General features: G+C 30.7%; 1 protein-coding gene across 2 annotated transcripts; it reads right to left on the bottom strand.

The window, feature by feature from the left end:
* Window positions 1-9,328: 9,328 nt before the first annotated feature.
* On the bottom strand, window positions 9,329-13,491 carry LOC123894910 (BES1/BZR1 homolog protein 4-like). 2 transcript variants are annotated; one of them, XM_045945024.1, is made up of 3 exons: window positions 12,680-13,491; window positions 9,796-10,535; window positions 9,329-9,667 (listed from the first exon to the last, which is right to left on the bottom strand). In XM_045945024.1, exons 1-3 carry the CDS (start codon window positions 12,893-12,895, stop codon window positions 9,664-9,666), a joined length of 960 nt encoding a protein of 319 aa, XP_045800980.1. In that variant the 5' UTR covers window positions 12,896-13,491; the 3' UTR covers window positions 9,329-9,663. The 2 variants fall into 2 exon arrangements, with proteins under 2 accessions (XP_045800980.1, XP_045800981.1); XM_045945025.1 differs by lacking the exon at window positions 9,329-9,667 and having other exon boundaries at window positions 9,792-10,535; window positions 12,680-13,413.
* Between the last annotated feature and the right edge of the window lie 9,349 nt (window positions 13,492-22,840).

The raw sequence follows: 22,840 nt of genomic DNA, 5'->3' as shown, positions 1-22,840 counted from the left end.
ATGAAGGTTAGATTTTAGTGTTGGATTCTCTTATATTGGAATTCAATAGTGGGGTTATTAAAAAAATATGTGGGTTAATTAGTGTTGATTTTAAAATTTAAATTTAATATATTAGATCTTACAATTTAAAAGTATATTTTGTTTTGTTACAAATGAAGCTAAGGATCGAACTCACGATAACTATAATATTACCAAATTTTTTAATCACTAAACTAAATCTAGTGGTCTATATATAAGCCACTAATATTACTTAAACTCTGCATTAATATTAATTATTGAACAAGGTTTAATAAAAAAACTAAATTAAACAAGGTTTAGTGGAGATTGAACAAACTAAATGTAGTACATTTTAATATTTAATTTACCTCTTTAATAGAAAAAATTATTTTGCTATTTCATTTTATTTCACTTCCTTTTATTGTGTAACTCAAATCTAAGAGTAATTCTTCTATGGGCACGAGCTCAAATAATATATATTTTTTAAAAACATATTATTTGTTTCCTTCTTTAAACTATGTGGAAGAAAAAAATATTAACATGGACAACTAATATATCAATATTTGTATATATTTAAAAGATGATAAAGTAAAAAAAAAAGAATTTATTAAAATCATATATTTTTCAAGTAAGAATATCTTTTTAAAAAAGATAACTTATGGACTCTATAAAAGTGAAATAATAAAACCAAAGTAGTGCTAACTTTTTTTTGTTCTTTTTTTATTTATTGGTTCTTACCACAAAAGCATAAATTAAAGTGTGGAGTGTGATATGCCATCACCCATCAGCCATGGTCATGTGAGGGGGTTTATTTATGAAATTGAGGGGACTCTGTTCAAAAATTAATATTGATGCAATTTTCTCATGCAACAATTGGATTAAGTGCAGTGAAATTATATATAGACAACAATTTAGAACCATCTTATCAAATATTTGATAAGATAGTTTAAATGTTAAAGATAAATTTGTGTTTTTATTTAATATAAAATTGTGAGATAATATATGAATCGTCAGACTTTCGATCATGATCAGAAAACCTAAAATTTATTGACTACATTGACCGCATTATTTTTTGAATTCACTTATCCAGTCATCCTGAAATGTTAGATTCTACTGTGTGTAGAAGAATCTTTGTTGTTTTTTCATTTGCACCACATATGATTTATTTCATTATTTCTCAATGAAGATTGATTTTAATCTCTTTCAATCTTTTGACGATTCAATTTAGTAGTAGTTTCTTATAAAAATAAATTTTAAATTACTTCATAATATTTTTCATTAATCCGAGATCTCCAACTTATTTTAACTTTTAATTAGTTAAAATCAGTTGAAGTATTCACTATTTTGAAAGAATGGGAATCTACTACACAATGCAAACTTTACGTGATAAAATTAGAAAATTGAAAGAGAACATAAAAAAGATAATGTATTATTGTGTAAACTTTCTCTTGCAATTGTAAATTTTAAGTGCAAAAGAGGCACAAAATGAATCCTTTCAGAACTTGGCCCCAGTTCTTTCTATATATGTCTTCTCTTCCACCAACCAAAGTAACTTTAATTAGTGTTTGGAGAGGAACATGCAGGGCCTACACCACAATATAAGACACAAATTTCTCTGGAGAATGGCAAAAACAAAAATATATCTAGAAGGAAAGTCGCAAAATAATTAAAAAAGAACAGAAAAGGAAAAATTCTAGAACAACCGTAATTGCTTCACTGGTTCGACCTATTTTTGTGTAGAGAAAATTCAGGAAGAAGATTTCTTCGATAGAAATTAATCATCGTTAAATAATGATAAAAACTTCATACATATTATATTATAAAACTAAAAATTATATTAGGAATAGTCTCGATACATATGGGTCAGTTAGTACAACTAAGAGACATTATTGGAGGAGCTATAGTATCAAACTCAAATTCTCCATTATAAGAACCAATCTATCGATAAAAATAAATGTTGCTAAAAAATTTCCATTACCAACGGTCTGCAATCGTTACCATGTTTCTCCAAAGTAAAAATTAGTAAGACTTTTTAAATTTAGTCTCATTAATTTTAAATTTTAGTCTCTATTAAGGAAAAAAAATGATTGCTTTTTTTTTTTAATGATTTTCACAATAACGGCTGGTTGGTTAAAGGTCTGAGAACTGCACATTCACCGCTCTCATTGCTAAAGTGGAGGTTCTCACAAGTTGTCACATTATAGACTTATTTCTTTTGTAGGGTGCATTTATAAGGTGTTGATCAAGGTATTATCTAACAGACTTAGTAAGGTCATTAGCAGTGTGATTTCGGCTAACCAATCGGCTTATGTGCAAGGCCGCCAAATTTTAGACGGGATACTAATGGCTAATGAAGTTAAAAGTAAGAAGAAGGATTTGCTTATGTTTAAGGTGTGTTAAATATGTTTGGATCTCATCCCAAAAGCTAGCTCAAAGGGTGAGGTTGCCCTCACATATTTATACACTTCACATCCCGGGAACCTAAGCAATGTGGGACTTCAAACAAACTCCAACAACACAAACTACATATTCAACAAGGTGGACTTTGAGAAATATAATGGAGTTACCTACTCTCTGTTCTGCACAAGATGAATTTTTCGTTGAAATGGAGAAGATGGATCTATGAGTGTATTTCGGCCAGCTTCAGCATCAGTGTTTAGTCAAAGGTTGTTCCACTGAAGTGGAGTTTGAGACAAGGAGCCCTTCAAGGATTCAATGTAGCGTTACTGGGTAAGTGGTGTTGGCGGTTAAAATCGAGAGGGTGGTTTATGGCGACATGTGCTAGCTCATAAATATGGGGGGTTAGAGGAGACATTGATTTAGGATGGAGGAAGGCTTCGACATGGTGGAAAGATATTGTCAGTATCTCAAAAGGGTCTTTTAACGGGATAGATAATTGGTTTAGGAAGTTCTTGTTTAGAAAATTGGGTAATGGGGAAGATTCCTTGTTTTGGGATGATCCATGGTTGGGTGAAGGTATTGTTCTAAGGGAGCATTTTCCCCGTCGTGCTGGACTATCTTCAAAGCCTAGGATTTCGATGGGGGCTTTGTACCGTAGGGGGTGGGGTGTTGGAGGGGCAGATTGGGACTAGAGACGTCTGTTGTTTGCTTGGAAGGAGGAATTGTTAGAAGAGTGTTGTGCTTTGTTTCATAACATTGTTTAGCAGAATAATGCTTCTGACAGGTGGTTATGGACAACTGCAAACTATGATACTTTTCGGTCAATGAAGCTTATTTGTCTTTAACGAGCAGAGTGGACGAGGGCTCTACCAAGGAGGGACATGCTGATTTTATTTGGATCAAAAGTGTCCTTTGAAGGTTTCAGTTTTTGCTTGGCGATTTTTGGCGGATCGACTACCAACGAATGACAATTTAATAAGGAGAGGGATTACAAATGTTGGCTCTCAATTTTGTAGTCCTGACCGTGGGTGTGTTGAATCTTGATCACATCTATTTTTTGTTTTTGAGGGCTCTCATAGGGTGTGGACCGTATGGTGTGCAGAACTGGTTCTGTATTCAAGGTGCTCTTCCCAACAATGCTCTTTCTCATGCTCGTATTTTCGGTGGCCTTCAGTTGTGTTTTTTGAAGATCAAAGATAGTTTTAAAGTCATTTGGTTAGCAACAATTTGGATGCTTTGGAAAGTTAGAAATAATCGAGTTTTTAATTAGAAGGTTTTTGATGCGGATTATGTGAATCATAAATCATAATACTCCCTCCGTAACACTATATAATAAAAATCACTTTTTTAAGTTCATTGCATAATTAATGTATTTGGTCTATATTATAGATTAAATACATTAATAATGCAATGAATCTAAACAGGTAATTTTTGCTTATATAGTGTTACGGAGGAAGTATTAAATTACAAGTGTGATGGTGGTTTAAAACAAACTTTAAGATTTTTTATCGTTCTTTAAACATGTGGGATACGAATCCCTTAATTTGTTTAGGGACAACATGACGTGCTTCTCTTAAGTAGGCCTGACCCCTATAGGGGTGCAGGGTGAGCGATGACATCGGGCCTCAAAATTTTGGAGGTCTCGACTCAAAATTTTGAGGTCCTATAATAATAAGGTGAATTCTTCGGTACACATATTATGTGGATGTGTACCGGTACATCGCTGAGGTGGTTAACAAGTGGCAAATATTTAATGCAGATTTTGTTTCTTTATTAAGCTTTCTATATTAAATCCTATTTTTTAATATTTGCAAATGCATCCTTCACATAAATGTAATCACTAATTATGTCCCACAATAAATCAAAGCATGCATCAAATCTTTCGATCTAGATTTTCATTTTTTTTTTTAACAAGATTCAAATATTTTAATATTATTTAATTTCCCTTTAAAAAAATATTATTTAATATCCTATAAAATAATATGATTTTAGTATTTTTAACAACATTTGATATTTTTTCTTTAAAAAACACGTATGATTTTAATAACTTTTTTTTTATTATTATTTCCTTTCAATTTTTTTAATATTAGTAGTGTATAAAGTTTAATATTTATTTACCGTTTAACAATTAATACATATAATTATTAAATACAATTATTTTCTTGTAAAAAAAACTTATAATTTTTAATATGTTTAAATATTTTATTGTAAGTCTGTTAATTTTTAGTGATTGGTAATATTTTATAGGGTTAAATAAGTTTTTTGCCTCTACAAAATTACTAAATTTAATTTTTCGCATGCAATTTTAGTCATGTTGTTAAGTTGATGTGTATTTATGATGATTTTGCAAATATGTATAGAGCGTTATAAAAAGTTTATCAAAAAATAAGGATCTCAAAATTTGATTTTTAGGTCAGAACATTCGTTACTATTATCTTGATATTTTGATCTAGAAAATTCATATTTTATTCATCTCATTTTGGAAAATACTAAAGTTTTGTAAATATTGTTCTAGACATGCTTGATTGTCGAAATTTAAATTCATAAGTTATTGTTAGTCCAATTAGGTGAAATTGAACGACTTGATTGAGAAAATTTGAATTCATTAATGAAAGTAAGTATAATTAGCTAGGTTTACACATGAACTATGTTTCAAGTTGAAGTGTTTGATCTATAAATTTTTATTTCTTGAGTCACATTCGACATTATTAGTTGAGACTTAACAATCATTTCATATAAACTAGGTTTCTTAAGTCATAGTTAATCTAACTAGTTGAGGTTTAACTATTTGTTGATTGTCAAAATTTGAATTCTTAAGTGTTTCTCATTTCAATTTGGTCAAGTTGAATAGTCAGATTGAGAATACATGATCTCCTTAGTCCCTTTCAATCTAGCTAGGTGGATGTGACTTAACAACCCTTTCATAATAACTAGGTTTCTTGAGCATTAGTTACTAGTCTAACAATATCATATTGAACCGTTAGATTGTTGAAATTCAACTTCTTAAGTATTTATTATTCTAATCAGGTCAAGTTGAACAAACTAAATGAGATGGATTGATTCCCATGGTCACAATTGAGAAAATTAGTTGAGATTTATTTCATATGAACTAGGTTTCTTGAGCCATAGCTAATCTAATTAGTTGAGAGTTATGATTTTTGAAATTAGTAGGTTAATAGGGTTAAATATGACTTAATAAGAATAAAATTTATGCGCAGTTGAATTGACTTAGTTTTAAGCTTAGACAAATAAATAAGCTCTTATGTATTATTCATAAGCTTGTCAAAAGAATTTATGAAAACAATAGCTTATGAAAATACAATTTTCGCTAGGTAGAAGTTATAAATTAATATTTTTTTGGAGCAACTAATAAACTAATATAAAAGTTTATTATTTGTATAAAATGTTTTTTATAAGCTAAAAAATAAAAAGCAAAATAAAATTTGGTCCATGGTGAAATTTTAAGTATTGTTAGTTCAGTTAGTTGAGATTTAACAATTATTTATTTGCATAAGTCATTTTTTATAAGCTTAAAAATAAGTTAATACAAACAAACCTATTTTTTTGTAAAAGCTACTACTTTTTTTTTGTTTACAATTGAGTTGAAAAGCGAACTATGACCTCAAATGTACAACCCAAACTCCTCACCACTAGACCAAACGATCATAATTTTGTAGACAATTTTTTTTTCAAAAAAATAGTAAAATAAAATTTGGCCCATGATGGATTAGAATTAGAACTCAGACTATACGTTAACAACACATACAACTTACCAACAAGACAAATAATCATCTTGTTAATTGAACCTATTTGTTATTATGGGCCCGATTGAATTTAGCTTATTTTTTAGTTTATGAAAATAACTTATTCAAATAAATAAAATTTATGTTATTTTGATAAGTTTTCACCAACAAGAATTGTATCTTTATAAGCTGATTTCTCATAAACTACCTTGAAAAACTTATATAATATTGCATAAAATCTTATTTGTTTGTATTGTTAGATTGATTAGGGTTGTTCTACCTTGTTTGTTTGATCACGTTGTATTCCCGTTTAGGTTTTAGCCAGGCTAGGTTTAATGTCCTCCGGTCTCTGTATTTTTTATTGTTACTTAATATATTTTTCCTTTTGTCTAAAAAATCATTTGACCTAAAAATCAAATATCGTGCTCTTTATTTTTGGACAAACTTTTTATAATGCTCTATACATATTTGCAAAATTATCATAAAATACACGTCAACTTAACACCATGACTCTATCTGCATGCATAAACAATTTGAAGAGATGAAAACACTTAACCCACTTTAATTTAGTTGTATTTAACCCACTTTAATCTGCATGTATACGAAAAATTTAATTTAGTTGTATTTAACCCACTTTAATAACTCGATATCGCCATTATATTTCTTCAATCCAACCGTTGAATTCAAATATCTTATTGAGTAGATCAACTCCACAAATTTTTATAAAAATTCAAAATATGTTTATGTATTCAGACCATTGAAATTCAACGGTTTTTTTAAAAGTTTATTGTACGTTCAATTGAAGTTGTCAAAAAAAGTATCAAACAATTTTAAAAAAATTTTGTGGAGTTGATCTACTCAATGAGATATTTGAATTCAACTGTTGGATTGAAGAAATATAATGTCGATATCGAGTTATTAAGTAAATCAATGGAGACTTACTCCTAGAGTCAATATATATATACACACACTAAGAATTATAAGTTTTTCTTTACATAAAATAATATATAATTATATCTATTAATGGTTCAAAGGTAAATAAATATTAAACATTACAAACTAATGATATTAAAAAAATGGAAATATAAATAATATTAAAATATTAAAATCTTCGTTGGATGCAAAAATAATATAAATTTATCCGTTGTTTTTTTTTAAAGAAAATACCAGATGTTGTTAAATAATAAAAAATCATATATTTTACAGGATATATAATAATATTATAATATTTGAATCTTGTAAAAAGAAAATATTTGCTTAAAAAAAATTTGAAAATTTAAGTTGAAAGATTTGATGCATACTTTGATTTATTATGTGACATGATTAGTGATTACATTTATGTAAATGATACATTTGCAAATATTAAAAAGTAGGATTTAATATAGAAAACTTAATAAAGAAACAAAATCTGCATTAAATATTTGCCACTTGTTAACCACCTCAGCCGTGTACTGGTACACATCCACATAATATGTGTACCGAAGTGTTCACCTAATAATAATTATATATTGTTAGCTCAAAATATTAATTTTGAGGCCCTATAATAATAGTTATATACTATCATTAAGTAAAAAAAATGTTAATCAAGTAAAAAAATAATAATTACACCTTTCTTGATTAAGAATTTTCTCCCCTCTCAACCGAATTTTCTCTATACGTATGAGCCATGAAATCCAACTTGTGACCACATGTTTAAGAGGACTAAAACCCTTACCCTTATACCAATTCATTATTGATATTTCTTATGTTACTTATAATTTAAATAGAGGATGATTCTTTAACATTTTAACATTTTTTTTATAGAGCCTATTTTCAATATTTAAACCGGGCCTCCAAATAGTCAGGATCGGCCCTGCTCTTAAGGCACTGTCTAGCCTCTTCATTGTATACACCTTATGCTAATGCGGAGCGTCTTTTAATTTAATATATGTGGCTCTTCAGTTGATTAAAAATAAATTCGACATTTCGAACTCTCTCTGAATTCTCCATTCCTCCAAACTTTTAACCACTAACTCAAACTATTATTATATAAAAAAATAAGTAAAATGGAGATTAAAATGGAACAAAATTTGTGTAATAACTAAACTTGAAAATTCGTGAATTTTATAAACAATAAGAACATATTTATGTAATGCTGCCCCAAATTTTGAAAACTCAAACTCCATTTTGCCCTTGTTTGCCAGTCTGTCTTTTAGTTATGAAAATTTAAATTAAAAACAAAATCAGATCAAGATCTTCCACTGATATTTTTCCCATATGCTTGGTACAGGTACTTATAGCTCTTGTTTATTTTTTTTCTTCTTATGAATCATTAATCATTGGAAATAACCTACGTACTTTCTACTCTCTTAAATCTTCATAATGAAAATTGAAATAAATGTCATATCACCACCCATGTTCCTTTCTCTGTATGAAAATGACACTCACGCTTTATTAATTTAACAAAAAGATAAAGGAAAAGCACTAATTATTGAACAAAGTGAATATGGTCTAATGCAAGGTGCAGGCTCTGTTCAATTGTGATCCATCATTGAGTAGGAGTATAAGAGAAGATAAGCTCTTTCAGTGAGCTTTTCAGTGACAAAGAGGGAGCTAAAGATATTGCATTATCATCATAATAGAACTAAGAAGATATCAAGATACCAATTGAGTATCACACAATGGCACCGTTAAGGCAACATGGATATGACTAGGACAAAAAATTCGTAGCAGATCTCAAATATCAGGTCAAAGATATTCGAAAAACAGATACTCCATCACTAAAGGACAGATCCATTTCAGTTTCAGAAAAATTATCAGTGAGAGAAGGTAGTAGCAATAGCAAGTACATTGGTCCACCACTGATCATTGAAAGCTAGAACTTTAATTCTTTTTATTTCAGAAATCTAAGAAAAATGTTGGTAAATTTTGTCACCCATATCAGAAAAACAAGTTATGGAAAAGCAATGTGGTACATGGTAGGCCTATTCATGGGCCCAGTACCTGCACACAATCAACAAGTTTAAGACCGTCGGATGTCGGATAAAGATCGAACAGTTGAGATTTAGCGTCAAAATTTATGTTAAACAAAAATTATAAACTGTCTTAATATTTGAATTGTCTGATCCGACTGCATGCAGAAGCGACCGCACTGAATCCAAATCGCTGTGCAGGTACAATTGAATCTTGGCCTAATTTTTCTTTCAATATAAAAACCAACCAAATTCATACAGGTATATTAATCTTTCCAATAATATTTAAAGGTTTAACAAGACTGAGTCACTAATCAAATGAAAGGGTTGCAAAACCACCCCACACCTAACTAAAGTTTATATATATAACTTAGGAACAAATAAGACCTTAGAGAAAATAAAAGAATATAATAAAATGGAAGAGCAAAATTGCTCTCTTTCATAACCTTAATTCCCTTCTCTAACCTTTCTACAGAATAGAACAAACAGAGTCGAATTTCATATTGAGGGGACCACTGACTATTCATTTATCCAGCACCTTTTTTTGTTGGATAGCTCATTTGTGCAGCACTTTACCTGCAACAAAACAAAATTAAGGTTACATTAGTATTCTAAAAGAATAAAATTAAAAATAAAAATAAAAATTGCAATATAAAAAATACACTTTTTTTTGCCCTGATTTTTCAAATGTTTTCACTACCTACCTGGTCTTTGAACTGCCAAGAGTGAGCTCTAAATCGTCTGATCCGCTATCTTCATGAATCCTTTCTCCTTCCCAAGGCTTCACCAAACCAAAGGCAAATTCGTCTGAAATAGATTCAGCCATCGGTATGTCAGCAGTATGATCAGAGCCTGCAGCTATAGCTGGAGAACATGTCCCACTTTGTCCAGGTGTCCACATGCGGGAATCACTGCCACAGAAAACCTCTTCCCTGAATCCAAATGGATTAGTGGCGACTAGGCTAAAGGTAGGCGAAGTTGGCCCACACTGGGGCATTCTAATCCCAGCAAACCAATCTGGGTCGAGAACTTGGCGACCAGGGCTCGGAGGAGTGGATGAGGGCAGGAAAGGGTTCTGCTGCCCGCCCCACCCAGGACGAATGGATTGATCCTCCCAGATGTCAGCTTTCGCCTGGGATGATCGTGCAGTTGGAGAGCTAAGTGGAGGAGTGACAGGAGCACTGATGGAGCCGGTATGAATGAATAGCTGTGGATGCTTGGAAGAGGATGCTGATGATGATCCAGATGAGAGGTTTTTGAGCCAAGGAATAAGGGAATTGGCATCACCATTAGGAGTTACAGCATGGGATGAGCGCGGGCTAGGGAATGAAGAAGAGCCAGGACTTGGGTTGTAGGAAGCACATGGGCTTGGATGGTAAGATGAACACGGACTTCCCATTGCAGAACCACCTACCACATCCATGCGTTCAACAGGCTTGCATCCCTTTAAATAAACATTGTTATTAATAATTAAGAGATAAGAGATAGAATATATAAAATTATGAGATCAATTTACTTTAAACAAAGATATATCATTTTAGCAACTAGATGGATCCATAGGCAACAAACAATTTGATAGTTTTCCCTTCAACAAGGCATCTAATATGGCCACAAAAATATAACTTTCATGCAATTAATTATATATCACCCAGGACTAAATTGAAAAAGAACTTCCTATTATTGGACACTGTAGCAACATTATGCCTGTAGATCAATCAGTATTCCGCAGATTAACTTCCTTTTTATCATAGGTACAAATGTAAGTAAATTTTTATATGTAAGAAAATAGAAACAAAAATAGTGAACATACCTAAGTCTTTGGTTAGAGTTAGATCCATACATGCAAAGAAGGATTTTATTAAACAAGCAACAAATATAACAGTAACTACATGCAAAGAAGGATTTGATTAAACAAACAACAAATATAACAGTAACTAGGGAATCAATTGCTAGCTAGAAACAGTTATCCTTCAAACTATTCAAATACTCCTACAGTTCTACCTCAACAGATGCCAGAGTGGTGAAAAATTTACTCTACCAGTTTCAGCTTACTATGGCTCTGTCTGATTCATTAAATACATCAAGTTTTTGTCATTCTTACTTCATTCATTTCAATTACAACCATTCCATTATTGAAGTACACTATAGCAACCTAGAGTTGAACATTGAAGAGTTCTATTCTAAGAATTTTGGATATTAATTTGGTTTTAATGTTTAATATATTCACTTGTCTAAAAAACATAAATGAACAAGATGTCAATTTTGTTGGCAGCATCATTAAATCAACCAAACAGTATAAGAAAATCAAACTAGCCTAATAAGTTAGCTGTTAGCTTATACTATATGTAACTGGATTCATTGCCATCTTGGTTAATTTTTGTTTGCTTAGCTAACACCTATCACTTTTATTACAAAGATAGAATAATATGCCCCCTTTAAACACACATACTCAACCCCATTTTTCAATTCATCTTTTTCCAAAAACAATAAAAGGGAAAACGAAAATGGAAAAAGTAATAAAAGAAAGGAAATCCAACCAAGGAAAGTCCTATTAAGGACAAACAAAACTGGTAGAGTGAATACTCAATACTGAATACAGCCACTCTATCCAATTTAGAGCGTCATCAATAGTAAAGGTGACACTGCATAAACTAAAGATAAAGTTCTAAAATCTAAATAAATACAACCGCAACCCCCTAAAAAAAGAAGAGAAATATCACGGGAACTAAGGAGAAAAGTAGCTCTCCAAATCAGAGTACCATGCAATGTCTGCAAAAGCTTCTGGCAGATTGCACCAAAGCTCAGCAACAAACTAAATATACCAATCACAAACCAAAACTTACAAAACTACCCTCAACAATTACTCAAATTCCAACTCTCCATGTTGAAAAATTGTTCCTATTCCATATTTCCATTGCCCCCAAAAGTCCAAAAACCAAAACAACCATTTTTTTTTTCTTCATCACCCTCGAGATCTATGCCACCACCCCAAAATATTTCTCACGGATCATTATGACTTAATTAAAAAAACTACCATAGAGAGAATCTTTAGTGCTTCACGCTTTAAAGCTAAAGGCACAGTGCCACAGACATAACCCCGACCAGATCTAACGTACACCGGCGATAGTCCAAAAAAGAAAGAATCTAACCCAACTCTCATAAACAAATTAACCATTCACCAAAAATAATACAAAATCATACACATCAAAAAGTTGCATTAAACACAGCACATTTTTCTCTCTGCCCCTTTTATTTATGTCCTTTTGATTTCCAGAATCATTGCTAGCGTCAGTAGCATGTGCGTGTCATGTGCAATTATTCTGTAATTTTCAGTATTCAAAACCCCACATGCATATACACACACAACGCAACAATTTGTGAATTTCTAAGCTTCAATCATCATTCATAACTGAATTAGGAGTAATAATCTATAAACTACTGAATTACTGGAGTATTAGTATTAATCAATATTAACCAAATTAATTCTAAAATAAGAAGAAAAAAATATTATACTATATAATAATTTAAAATTAAAAATACTAACTAGAATCGCTTATTCTGAAAAGTGCGTTGTTGTTTGTTTGTTACCTTACGATACGTTGTGCCATCAGGTTCAACGGTCCAACCAGCTTCATTACAGAGAGCTTTGAGAACTTCATTGTTATCGCAGTGTTTAGGAAGCTTGTAGTTACCGTACATTCTCAAACCGGAGAAGATCTTCGCCGCTATAGCTCGTCTTCTTCTCTCTCTCCTCTTGTTGTTTTCTCTCTCCTTCCATGTTGGTTGTCTCGTCCCCGACGTCATCGTCTTCGCCGGAAAAAAAATCTCGCCGCCGACGAAGAAAAAATACAGAAACTCCGGTGAAGAAAAAATTGATCAGAAGTTTGGTTAAATCAACCGCGTAATAATCTAGAAGTTCCGAGATCGAATTTCCGATGAAAATTGCTTCAAAATGATATCATTTCACGGTTTCAGTATAGTAGTGAAATAACGATAAGCTATAAGCTCTTCGAACGTTTGAATCGGTTTGAAACGGAGAAGAACAACGGATTCAAGAAACGATGAAGATTGAGTATAAAACGACGGCGTTTGGAGGAGTTGAATTTGTAAGAAATTCACAGAAACAAACGGTGAAATTTTGGTTTGATTTGTGTTGGTTATGATCTGATCAGATCTAAGTGCGTGAAGTTGTTACCTCTCCGGAGATATGTTAACGGAAAATGTTGATCGGAAAACTGGTCGGAAAAGTGTGTGAAATTTTTGTGCGAGAAGAAGCATAGAAAATGTTTGAAGAATGAAGTGAAGGAAGAAAGAGAAAGTGTGAAAGAAAAAGTGGACTAAATACAATGAGGAAGCGAAATTGGACATGGTTTAGTGAGGTATTTACAGTTATGCCATTAGGAATTAAGAGAGAGAAAAGGGAAAAGTTAATGTAAGAGTGAGATTTGTACGTGTGTGAATGGACTACGTGTTAAGGTTGACTGAGGTAAACACTGCAATAGAGTACTACGAGTATTACGGATAAATAAATGTCCTCGAGGTTAGGGATTAATTAAAGCATAATAATGCTTAGATTTGTTTGGAGAGGAAAAGAAAACACCTAGTAGCTTTATGATTAGTGTATTTATTGTCAAATGAGTTTAATGAAGTTTCAATACTCCCTCCGTCCTAAGATTAAATGAGTCCAAATATTTTTTATAGATTTTAAAATATTTAAAAAATTTATTAATTGATGAAATTGAAAGAATATGAAATGGAGAGGATCTCAACTCATTTTAAATAGTAATTTTTTCCAAAATAATTATCAAAATGTGTAAATTTAAGACATTAGAAATTAAAATGTTTCACTCATAAAACAAATTATTTCTTTAAATTGAATTTTTAAATAATATCTCGGGAGCACTTGTTAGACAAATTAATACTTGTACTCATTTCGTGATAAAATAAAAATAAAATTTATTTTTTTAGATTTATTATATAATTAATATAATCAAATACTACCTCCATTTCATTGTATAAATAATGTAATCAGATAGTACCTCAATTTCAATATATAAGACTTTTTTCCACAAAAATACAATAATTAAAAAAATTTGCGTTAAATTTGTCAATAATATATTTTCTCTTTTCAAAATTATCCTTCAATTATTAAGAAAGAGAAACAATGATCTTTTATTTCTCTTCATTTAATTAGGGGTATTTTGGTGAAAATTTAATGCACCTTGAACTTTAATTTAAAAAGAGTCTTATAAAATGGAATAACAAAATTTTGCAAAAGGTCTTATATATTGGGACAAAGATAGTACATTGTTTTTGTGAGCATAACGCAGTTGGTAGAGACATTATATGAAATATGCAGACCGAAGTTCGAATTCTGATACGCCCACTTATTCACTTTAAAAGTCAGATACATTAATTATGTAATATGAATCTAAAAAGGTGAATTTTGCTTAAAATTTGTCACGTAGGAGTACAAATGAAATCTAGTGTGATTCAGTATATATCACCTCGTATGATTTTACACCTAATATGATTTGAAAACACGTTCAACATGTAGTTTTGTGAGAATTAATTATGCATGTCAGACATTCTTACCAAACTATAAGCTAGATCTTCGAAACCTCTAGTTTAGTTACACGAGTCTGTGTTATCCTCAATTTTATTGGTTAGTGCTTTAACTTTTTAAATTTGTAAAATATCGAAAACGACAATACAAGTGATGATTAGTGAAAATCTAGTAATTGGAGTTTCGTGTTTAATGCGCAATGATATTTTGAAAATAAATATAATACAAGAGACACATTTATTCTATTACCTAGTGTGGTTTTTCATATATAGTATGTTTTTTAAACACACTAAAAATGCAATTTTCCGAGAATAAGTTATGTGCTGACATTGCATATGAAATGTTGAGATCGGGATTCGATTAATTCACCTTAAAAAGTAAAATTCTAGCCATTAAATTACTTGACAAAAATGTATGTGCTGCCATTCTTACTGAACCATAAGCTAGGAGTTCAAAATTTATAGTTAGGTTATTATGTGTCTTATACAAAATTCTAGTTTTATTATACAAACTAGAGGTTACTAGGTGTATTATACAAAATTTGTATAATAAAACTAGAGAATGAATTTATAGTTAAGTTATTAGGTGTATTATACAAAAAATTACTAAACTAGATTTTTTTTTTAAGTAAACACAACTTTCATTAAACAAAGGTTGAAACACAGCTATTTTGATTACACAAGACAGCAAACATTGTTGCAAACCAGTAAAAAAGGAAACAGAATGAACAACTCCTAACCAAGACTTAAGCCCGCAAACTTTGCCAAAAACTCCAAATTATGAGCTTCAGAATTTTGTTCTCTCATAACAAATAAGACACGTGAATTTTCTAAATTGTTCATCAATTCCCTACAGTCTTTAGCTATGATCTCAATTGATGCAAAGGTGACCCTCTTGGTAATACAATTCACAACATTTGCTGCATCAGAGCTAATACAGATTGAGGACAAACCTTGATCAATAGCAACTTGAGTGGCCATCACACACCCAACGCTTCACCCATGACGGGTTCAACATAAATGCTCTCTCTTTTGCAAGCGCTAAAGATGGTATCGCCGACCTGGTTGTGTATAGACAGTCCCCAAGCAGTGTATCCATTTAAAAAGCATCTTGCATCAACAAACATTGATAAAATCGATGGTGTGTTAAGGTGGCTGAACTACATTTTGAGGTAAACGAGAACGCGAAATTCTAGTTGGATTAGCGTCATTAAAATCATGCACAAACTTCAGAGCTTCTTCAGTCAGCCTCATTGGATCCATAGTTACCCCTTTGAAAACTGCATTGTTTCTTACTGTCCAAAACTTCCACATCAAAGTGCGCAAAACAATTGAGTTCCTAGAGAATCATGACACGTAAGCCAGCTCAAAATCTAGTCATGTAAATCAATAGGCATCAGAATATGGGAGCCTAAGATGAGATGCAAAAAGGGTGAATTTCATCAAATTGCAATCCAAAAACAAGTGAGAAGAGAACTCTACATCCATGTGACACAAAGGGCATTGAACATCAAGTATGATTCCTTTTTTCTGAATGTTTGATCTAGTTGGTAAAATGTTTATTAGCTAACCTCCATAAAAAATTCTTGATTTTGTTAGGAACCGGAGTTCGCCAAATTTCCTTCCATATCTTGTTCTGCCTTGGACACGAAGGTTCTAGCTAGAGCTCTGATTTTTCCTCACATAATATATGGTAGGCAGAACGGATAGAGTACATGCCATCTTTCTCCCAAGGCCACCTGTAGCAAGTCTCCAACAATGTTTTCCTAGAAGTGCCTTGTTAAACTTCTTCATCCCTCTGATCCCCATCCCACTGTCATTCTTTTCTTTGGACAGACGTTCCCAACTCATCCAGTGGATCTTCCTATGTTTAGCATTTGATCCCCACCAGAACTTAGCGAGCATGGAATCAATATTTTTTACAGCACCCCACTAGCATTTTGTAACAACTAAGAATATAGTTTGAGATAGCTTGTGTTACTGCTTTGATGAAAGTCTCCTTCCCCGCCATAGATAAGAATCTTTCTTTCCACCCTTTTACCTTCTTCCAAACACGGTCCAGGACATATGAGAAAAGACATCCTTTTTTTATCTCCCAAAAGGAATAGGAAAACCAAGGTATCTTGACTGAGCCTCCACCACCTTAACTCCCATCATGTTACATATCATGGTTTTATCATTGGTTGGCACATTTCGGATAAAGGAGGCTTCTGATTTGTCAAGGTTCACAACCTGACCCGATGCTTGTTGGTAGGCTGCAAGAATGTTAAGAATCTTCCTAACTTCGTGAGTAGCAACTCTAGAGAAAAGTAGACTGTCGTCAGCAAATAAAAGATGTGATAGTTGTGGCGCAATCCTTGCCACTTTGATTCCATGGATATTCTTCGATATTTCCTCCTTACGAATTAGACCCGAAAGAACATCAGAGCACAAAATAAACAAATATGGTGAAAGAGGTGCTTTCTCAGGCCTGCAAGAGGTGCTAGGCTGGCCGGTTTTATTATACAAGTTTTATTAAACTAGAAGTTAACCTCTAGTTTTATTATACAAGGTTTGTCCGATTTTATCCTCAAATTTATTGGTTGGTGCTTTAATTTTTTAAATTTACAATATAGCGAAAACGACAATACCTGTGATTACTGATGATTAGTGAAAAACTAATCATTGAAATTTTGTGTTTGATGTGCAATGTTAATGTGAAAATAAATGTTTCGAGATACATAATTATTTTATCATCTAATTTGATTTTAGACCTAATATAATTTTTAAACACGCTAGCTAAACATGTAGATGCACTACTACTCAAAATGAAATTTCTTCATTCAAATTCTCTCAATTTTTTTCAATCATAAAAATAGAAAGATCAAGATTTTTTATTTTAACAAAAGAGAAGATTGGGTTTAAAAGGTTAACATGTTGCAATTTAGAAGAATTGAATTCACATTCGAAGTACTACTTATGTACAAACCTTAACTCATTTAATAATTATAAAAATTGAGATTATATGACTTAAACTCAAATTGGTTTAGGATGTCTATATAGTAGTAATTTTAGTCTAAATTTTTTAATAAGGTTTTCAAATTAAAGTTCTCTACTAGTATTAATTATTATCTGGCAAAAATATATAGATGTATATGAATGTGAATAAGTGTTTGCAACCAGTGAATTAGTCAAAAGAATTTGTCTTAAAAAAGGTTTAATTAGGCATAAACAACAACCCATTAGCATTGTTTTGTTTGTAGTAGAGAGACTTGACAGAAATTATATTAGGACAAAAGCAAAAAGTTTGAATTATTAGAAAGCACGCTTATTTGACTTTGAATAGCCAAAACTCGTGTTGGTAGACCACAAACCTTGTTGATAGAGATGGATATGGATGATTTGTTGATACTTTTTGATGGCTACACATAATTCACCAATTTCATGTAAGAAGACGACAATAAAAACAGATATATCAGGGGTAATTTGGGAACTTTAACTAGAGGCAAAATCCAATAAATAAGGAGCACTACATATGCTTTTGTTTTTGGTTATGCAATGCTTGTTTGATAATATGTCAATTTTAAATGAAGGAAAATATTATTTTTTTTGTTAACCTAAAAACAAATTGAAATAAATATTATTCATTTTGTCCCACTATAATAATTATAATTATCGCACAAACTTAAATATTATTGATAAAAAATGGATAGGACAATTTTTTTACTAAATTAACAATTTTACTAATTTCACACCAAAATTCCATAAATATGTAGCATCAAGTGACGTTATCTTGCGAGAAAATTTCGGAACGCATTTTTCGAATTTCTTTTATCATGAAAAAATAACTTTGGGACGTGTTTTCCAAATTTAAACTAGGGAAACTTTCGAAAACATATTTTGAAATTGTTATTTAAAGACAAAATTGAAATTCCAGGGGGAAGAAAAGATACTAGTGGGAGTAAGGAGATAATTTTTTCTTTCGGAAGGCGTTCGTGATCTTTTTAAAAGCGGTCCAATATAAGTAGTTTCATTTTTTTTTTGTTTTTTTTTCTTTTTTCCTTAGCTTTATTACCAAAAAAAAAGTAAATAAATTTTTTGTTACACTTTTTATAACACTTTTTGTGGATAATGAAGCTCACATTTTTTTTTCTTCAAGTAGTCTTATGACTAGAAAATTTATCTTAAAGGTGAATAAGTGAAATATCACATGTTCGAACTCGGACTCCTACACATAATGCGATGTCCTTGAAGCCCTCATATTTTTAATATTATAATGTCATAATAATTTTGTTTTATAAAAGAAATGTTTCTCAATAAAAATAAAAAACAAATGTATCTCATAGTTTAGATTAAAATACTTTTTGTGAATGAAATTTACGTTAGAGTTTTGTTTGGACCAAAATATATCTAACAAAAAGCACAGAGGTGAGGTGGTAGTACTACTACTACTAGTACGGTAAGGAAATGGTTGTTTAATTTCCGTAACAAGAAAAGAGAAAGGGTAATAAGGGTATGAGAGAAAACGGTAACGTATTACGGAAAGAAGAGACACGTGTGAAAGAGATTCGGCGCACGTGTTGAGAGTGATGCATGAGGCGATGATGTTGGTGGTGGTGAACGGTGGTGGTTGTGTCGTGTGAGTGTGTCTCCTCGCTGTTTCCTTCCTTCCACTTTCACGTGACCACACACACCCCTTTGCATGACTATTGTGCCCTTGTAGGTCCCATTTTCTTTTTCACACACTCTTTCTCTCTCTCTCTCTCTCTCTCTCTCTCTCTCTCTCTCTCTCTCTCTCTCTCTCTCTCTCTCTCTCTATATATATATATATATATATATATATATATCAACTAGCTAGCGAGTGAACGTGTGCGGGGTTGCCAACTTGGCAGTTTGCCAGTTTGCCACTGTCACATTCCCCCAGCGACGTTTTTTTTCCTTTCACAAATAAACCAGTGTGGTAGTGTACCAGACCAAAAGACATTTTATTTCAAATATTAGTCAATGAAGGGAAATAATTCTTGAAAAATATCATGCAATGTTACATGAAACAATGTCATGATTCAGTCTTGTTCTCAAAAGTTTCTAAGACTAAATCAAAAGATGTTTTATTTCAAATGAATCGTTGTATATTTTGAAAAGGACAAAACTTACGTGCATTTCCATACATGCATTTCTTATTTTTCACTCACAAAGAGGTGGTTATTTGTGTTTTTTCATTTTGAAAAAATAAAAGAAAATTATTTTTTAATAAAAAAAACTACATCTTTGAGAGGAAAAGTAAGAAATGCATGTATGAAAATGCATGTAAGTTTTATCCTTTTGAAAATTCTCTCATAAACTCTAGTCATATTGTGTATAGTCTCTTATTTCTCTCTCATTTTCTCTATTTTACACGGATAAATAAATTAATACATCATAAACTAGAAATGAGGATCATATAAACAAAATTTAACATTAGGTTGTTATTATTATTTTTTTTAAAAAAACAAGTTAACAACGTAACTTGTCTGTATTTTTGTTTACCCACAAATTCGATATATGTGAATCATTCTCAGATATTGTGTTTCAACCATTGATTAATCCAAAGGCTAAAAATGATGTTGTAGAGATAGTTGTAGACACAGTTGCAGTTGATGATTCAGATTCGATAATGATTTGAAAAATCATGAGTATTTTTTAAATATCAACATTAATTTAGTATTTTTATAAATATTTTTTTTATTATATATGTGAAAATCCAGTAAAAAACATTGGTCCTTACTTTGAATTTTTGCTAAATAAACAAAACGTAATGTTGATTTGGCAATGTGTATTAATTAATAATTTTCGTGAACTATAAAATTGCATCATGGGCCAATAGAATTTAGTATTTAACCCGGCCCATATGCACTTTCCTATAGCCACCATTACCTTTCTCTTTATTTGCACCCACAACCAAAGCCACGCCTTACCTTCCCAGATTGAATGTAATGACTTGTTAGTATATGAAATGATTTGTTAGCATATGAAATTAGAGTGATAAGAAAAATAGAATGAGAAAAAATAGAATGAGAAAAAACTAATAAAAAAGTAAGAAACAGAAAAAGATAAATAATCTCTACCTAAAAAAAAAAGAAAAAGAAAAATAATTAAAAATTAAAATGATTAACTTGCCTTTAAAAGAAATCAATTTTAATTTTATTTAAAAAATGATATGAATGTAATTTTATGTTATTAATTTTCTTACAGTGATCTTTAGTTAAATATTCCTATACTAGAATCAAATACACGTTTTGGTATAATTCTGGGATTGCTCTCATTTTTGCGGATAAAAAAAAAAGAAAAAAGAAAAAGAAGAGTAAGACTTTCATTCACGAATTTATGATTTATACCCCTCCGTCCCTTTATAAGTATCGTTTTTAATCACTGTATACACATGTCAATGTACAACTTTGATCACTAATATATTTAATTATCTATTATAAAAAATTATGAAAATTTAATATTTTGAAAATACTCGTCAAGACAAATTGAATAACATCTTGTATGCTAATATTTATTTTTATATATTAATAAAAAGTTACGATCAAAGTAAATTATATGAATAGTGCACACAATTCTCAAATGACATTTAAAAATGAACGGAAGGAGTAATTCATAAGTCTATTTTGAAGAAAATGACCCAAAATGATTTGCTGGATAACTATTTTTTTCATACGAGCTTATATTTTTTTTTACTTGTTTGTTTGTAGTATATTGTGATTTTGATAAGTCAATTAGCTTATTGTTTATGATTTAATTATTTATTTATTTTCAATTTTATCCCTGTCATTTTACTTTAAGAAATAAATATTAGTTAAACATATATTTTTATATATGTCATATATATATTTATAAGTTAGTTTAATTACTAATTTTATCCAATACTATAAGTTCAATCAAATAACTTAGTCGTTATAAGCTAGATCATAAGTAATAAACTATAAGCTTAAATATGATTTTGGTTACTGTAAATATGACGCATTTTAATTTTGGTCCCGTAAAAAACAAATTTTGATTTACAAAGAATTTTTGGGGGTGGGAAGAGAATTTTGGGGGTGGGAAGAGAAATCATCCATGTATTACGATAAAGAATAAGCAAAAAACTATATTTTTCTTCAATTGATGCTATTAGAGCTGTCAAAATGAGACGGGCTACCGGGCCGACCCACTAGCCCTGTATTTTAAGACAGGTCGAGCCTCAAAAAACCCAAAAAAATAAATGTTTCAATTTTATCCATGTCATTTTACTTTAAGAAATAAATATTAGTTAAACATATATTTTTATATATGTCTTGTATATTTATAAGTTAGTTTAATTACTAATTTTACCCAATACTATAAGTTCTAATTTCATGAAATCATGACACCGACTTTTTTTTATGGATCTTAATTTGTATGATGTGTATGTAGTTTTATTGTCCATTAATTTTTTTTATTAAAAAAAAATATAAAAATTAGTCAGACCGGCACATCGGGCCATGTAGCCATTTGCTAATCGTGCAGGGCCTAGGTTAGCAGCCCATGAAACTTAACGGCCCGATCCACTTAAGCCCCTTTATATGTTTTTAACAAGTGTCCACCTATTAAGAAACCAAAAAAATATGTTTTATTTTTTTTTGAAAAAAACACTTTAATTTTTTAAACAAACAAACATAATTCATTTCATTATTCAACATAAGGAAGAGAAATTTGAAAAACACCGTGACTACTGTAAAAAATGGCCGCCTTTCCCAAAGAGTGAACAACCATATTCATATTTGGTTTTACAAACTTAACCTCAAAATAAAAACCTATAACATTTAAAGCACAATTTTTAAAACATTGACTATACAAATTCCAATACAATTAACTGCTATTTTATTTTTTAAAAAAAGCACAATAGTTCAATCTCAAACATTCAATAATTATAAAAGTGTTACACGTGAATATATGACGTATCTCTCTTTTTGTGTCTATGTAAAGAGAAATGATCAAAATTAATATTGTTACATTAGTCTTTTTTTTTTTCTTTTTCCCACTACATTTTGAATCTTTGATCGTTATCTCATTTAATCTTTAATTCAAATTAATTTTTTTGACGCATTAACTCAAATCACTTTTTTTTTGTTTTTGACAATAACTCAAATTACTTGAACTATCTAACTCTCTTCATTAAAGGAAAGTTAAAATAAAATCTGCAAA

The sequence above is a fragment of the Trifolium pratense genome, linkage group LG7, assembly GCF_020283565.1.
Source record: "Trifolium pratense cultivar HEN17-A07 linkage group LG7, ARS_RC_1.1, whole genome shotgun sequence".
NCBI classification, from domain to species: domain Eukaryota; kingdom Viridiplantae; phylum Streptophyta; class Magnoliopsida; order Fabales; family Fabaceae; genus Trifolium; species Trifolium pratense.
The sequence above is the reverse complement of the archived record's forward strand: the minus strand, read 5'-3'. Positions and strand labels throughout refer to the sequence as shown.

Excerpts from the sequence above, each read along its gene's own strand:
- LOC123894910 (XM_045945024.1), bottom strand. The coding sequence starts at position 12,895 with ATGACGTCGGGGACGAGACAACCAACATGGAAGGAGAGAGAAAACAAC. Across the intron at positions 10,536-12,679 it reads ATGGCACAACGTATCGTAAG|GGATGCAAGCCTGTTGAACG; the intron begins GTAACAAACAAA and ends GTTTATTTAAAG.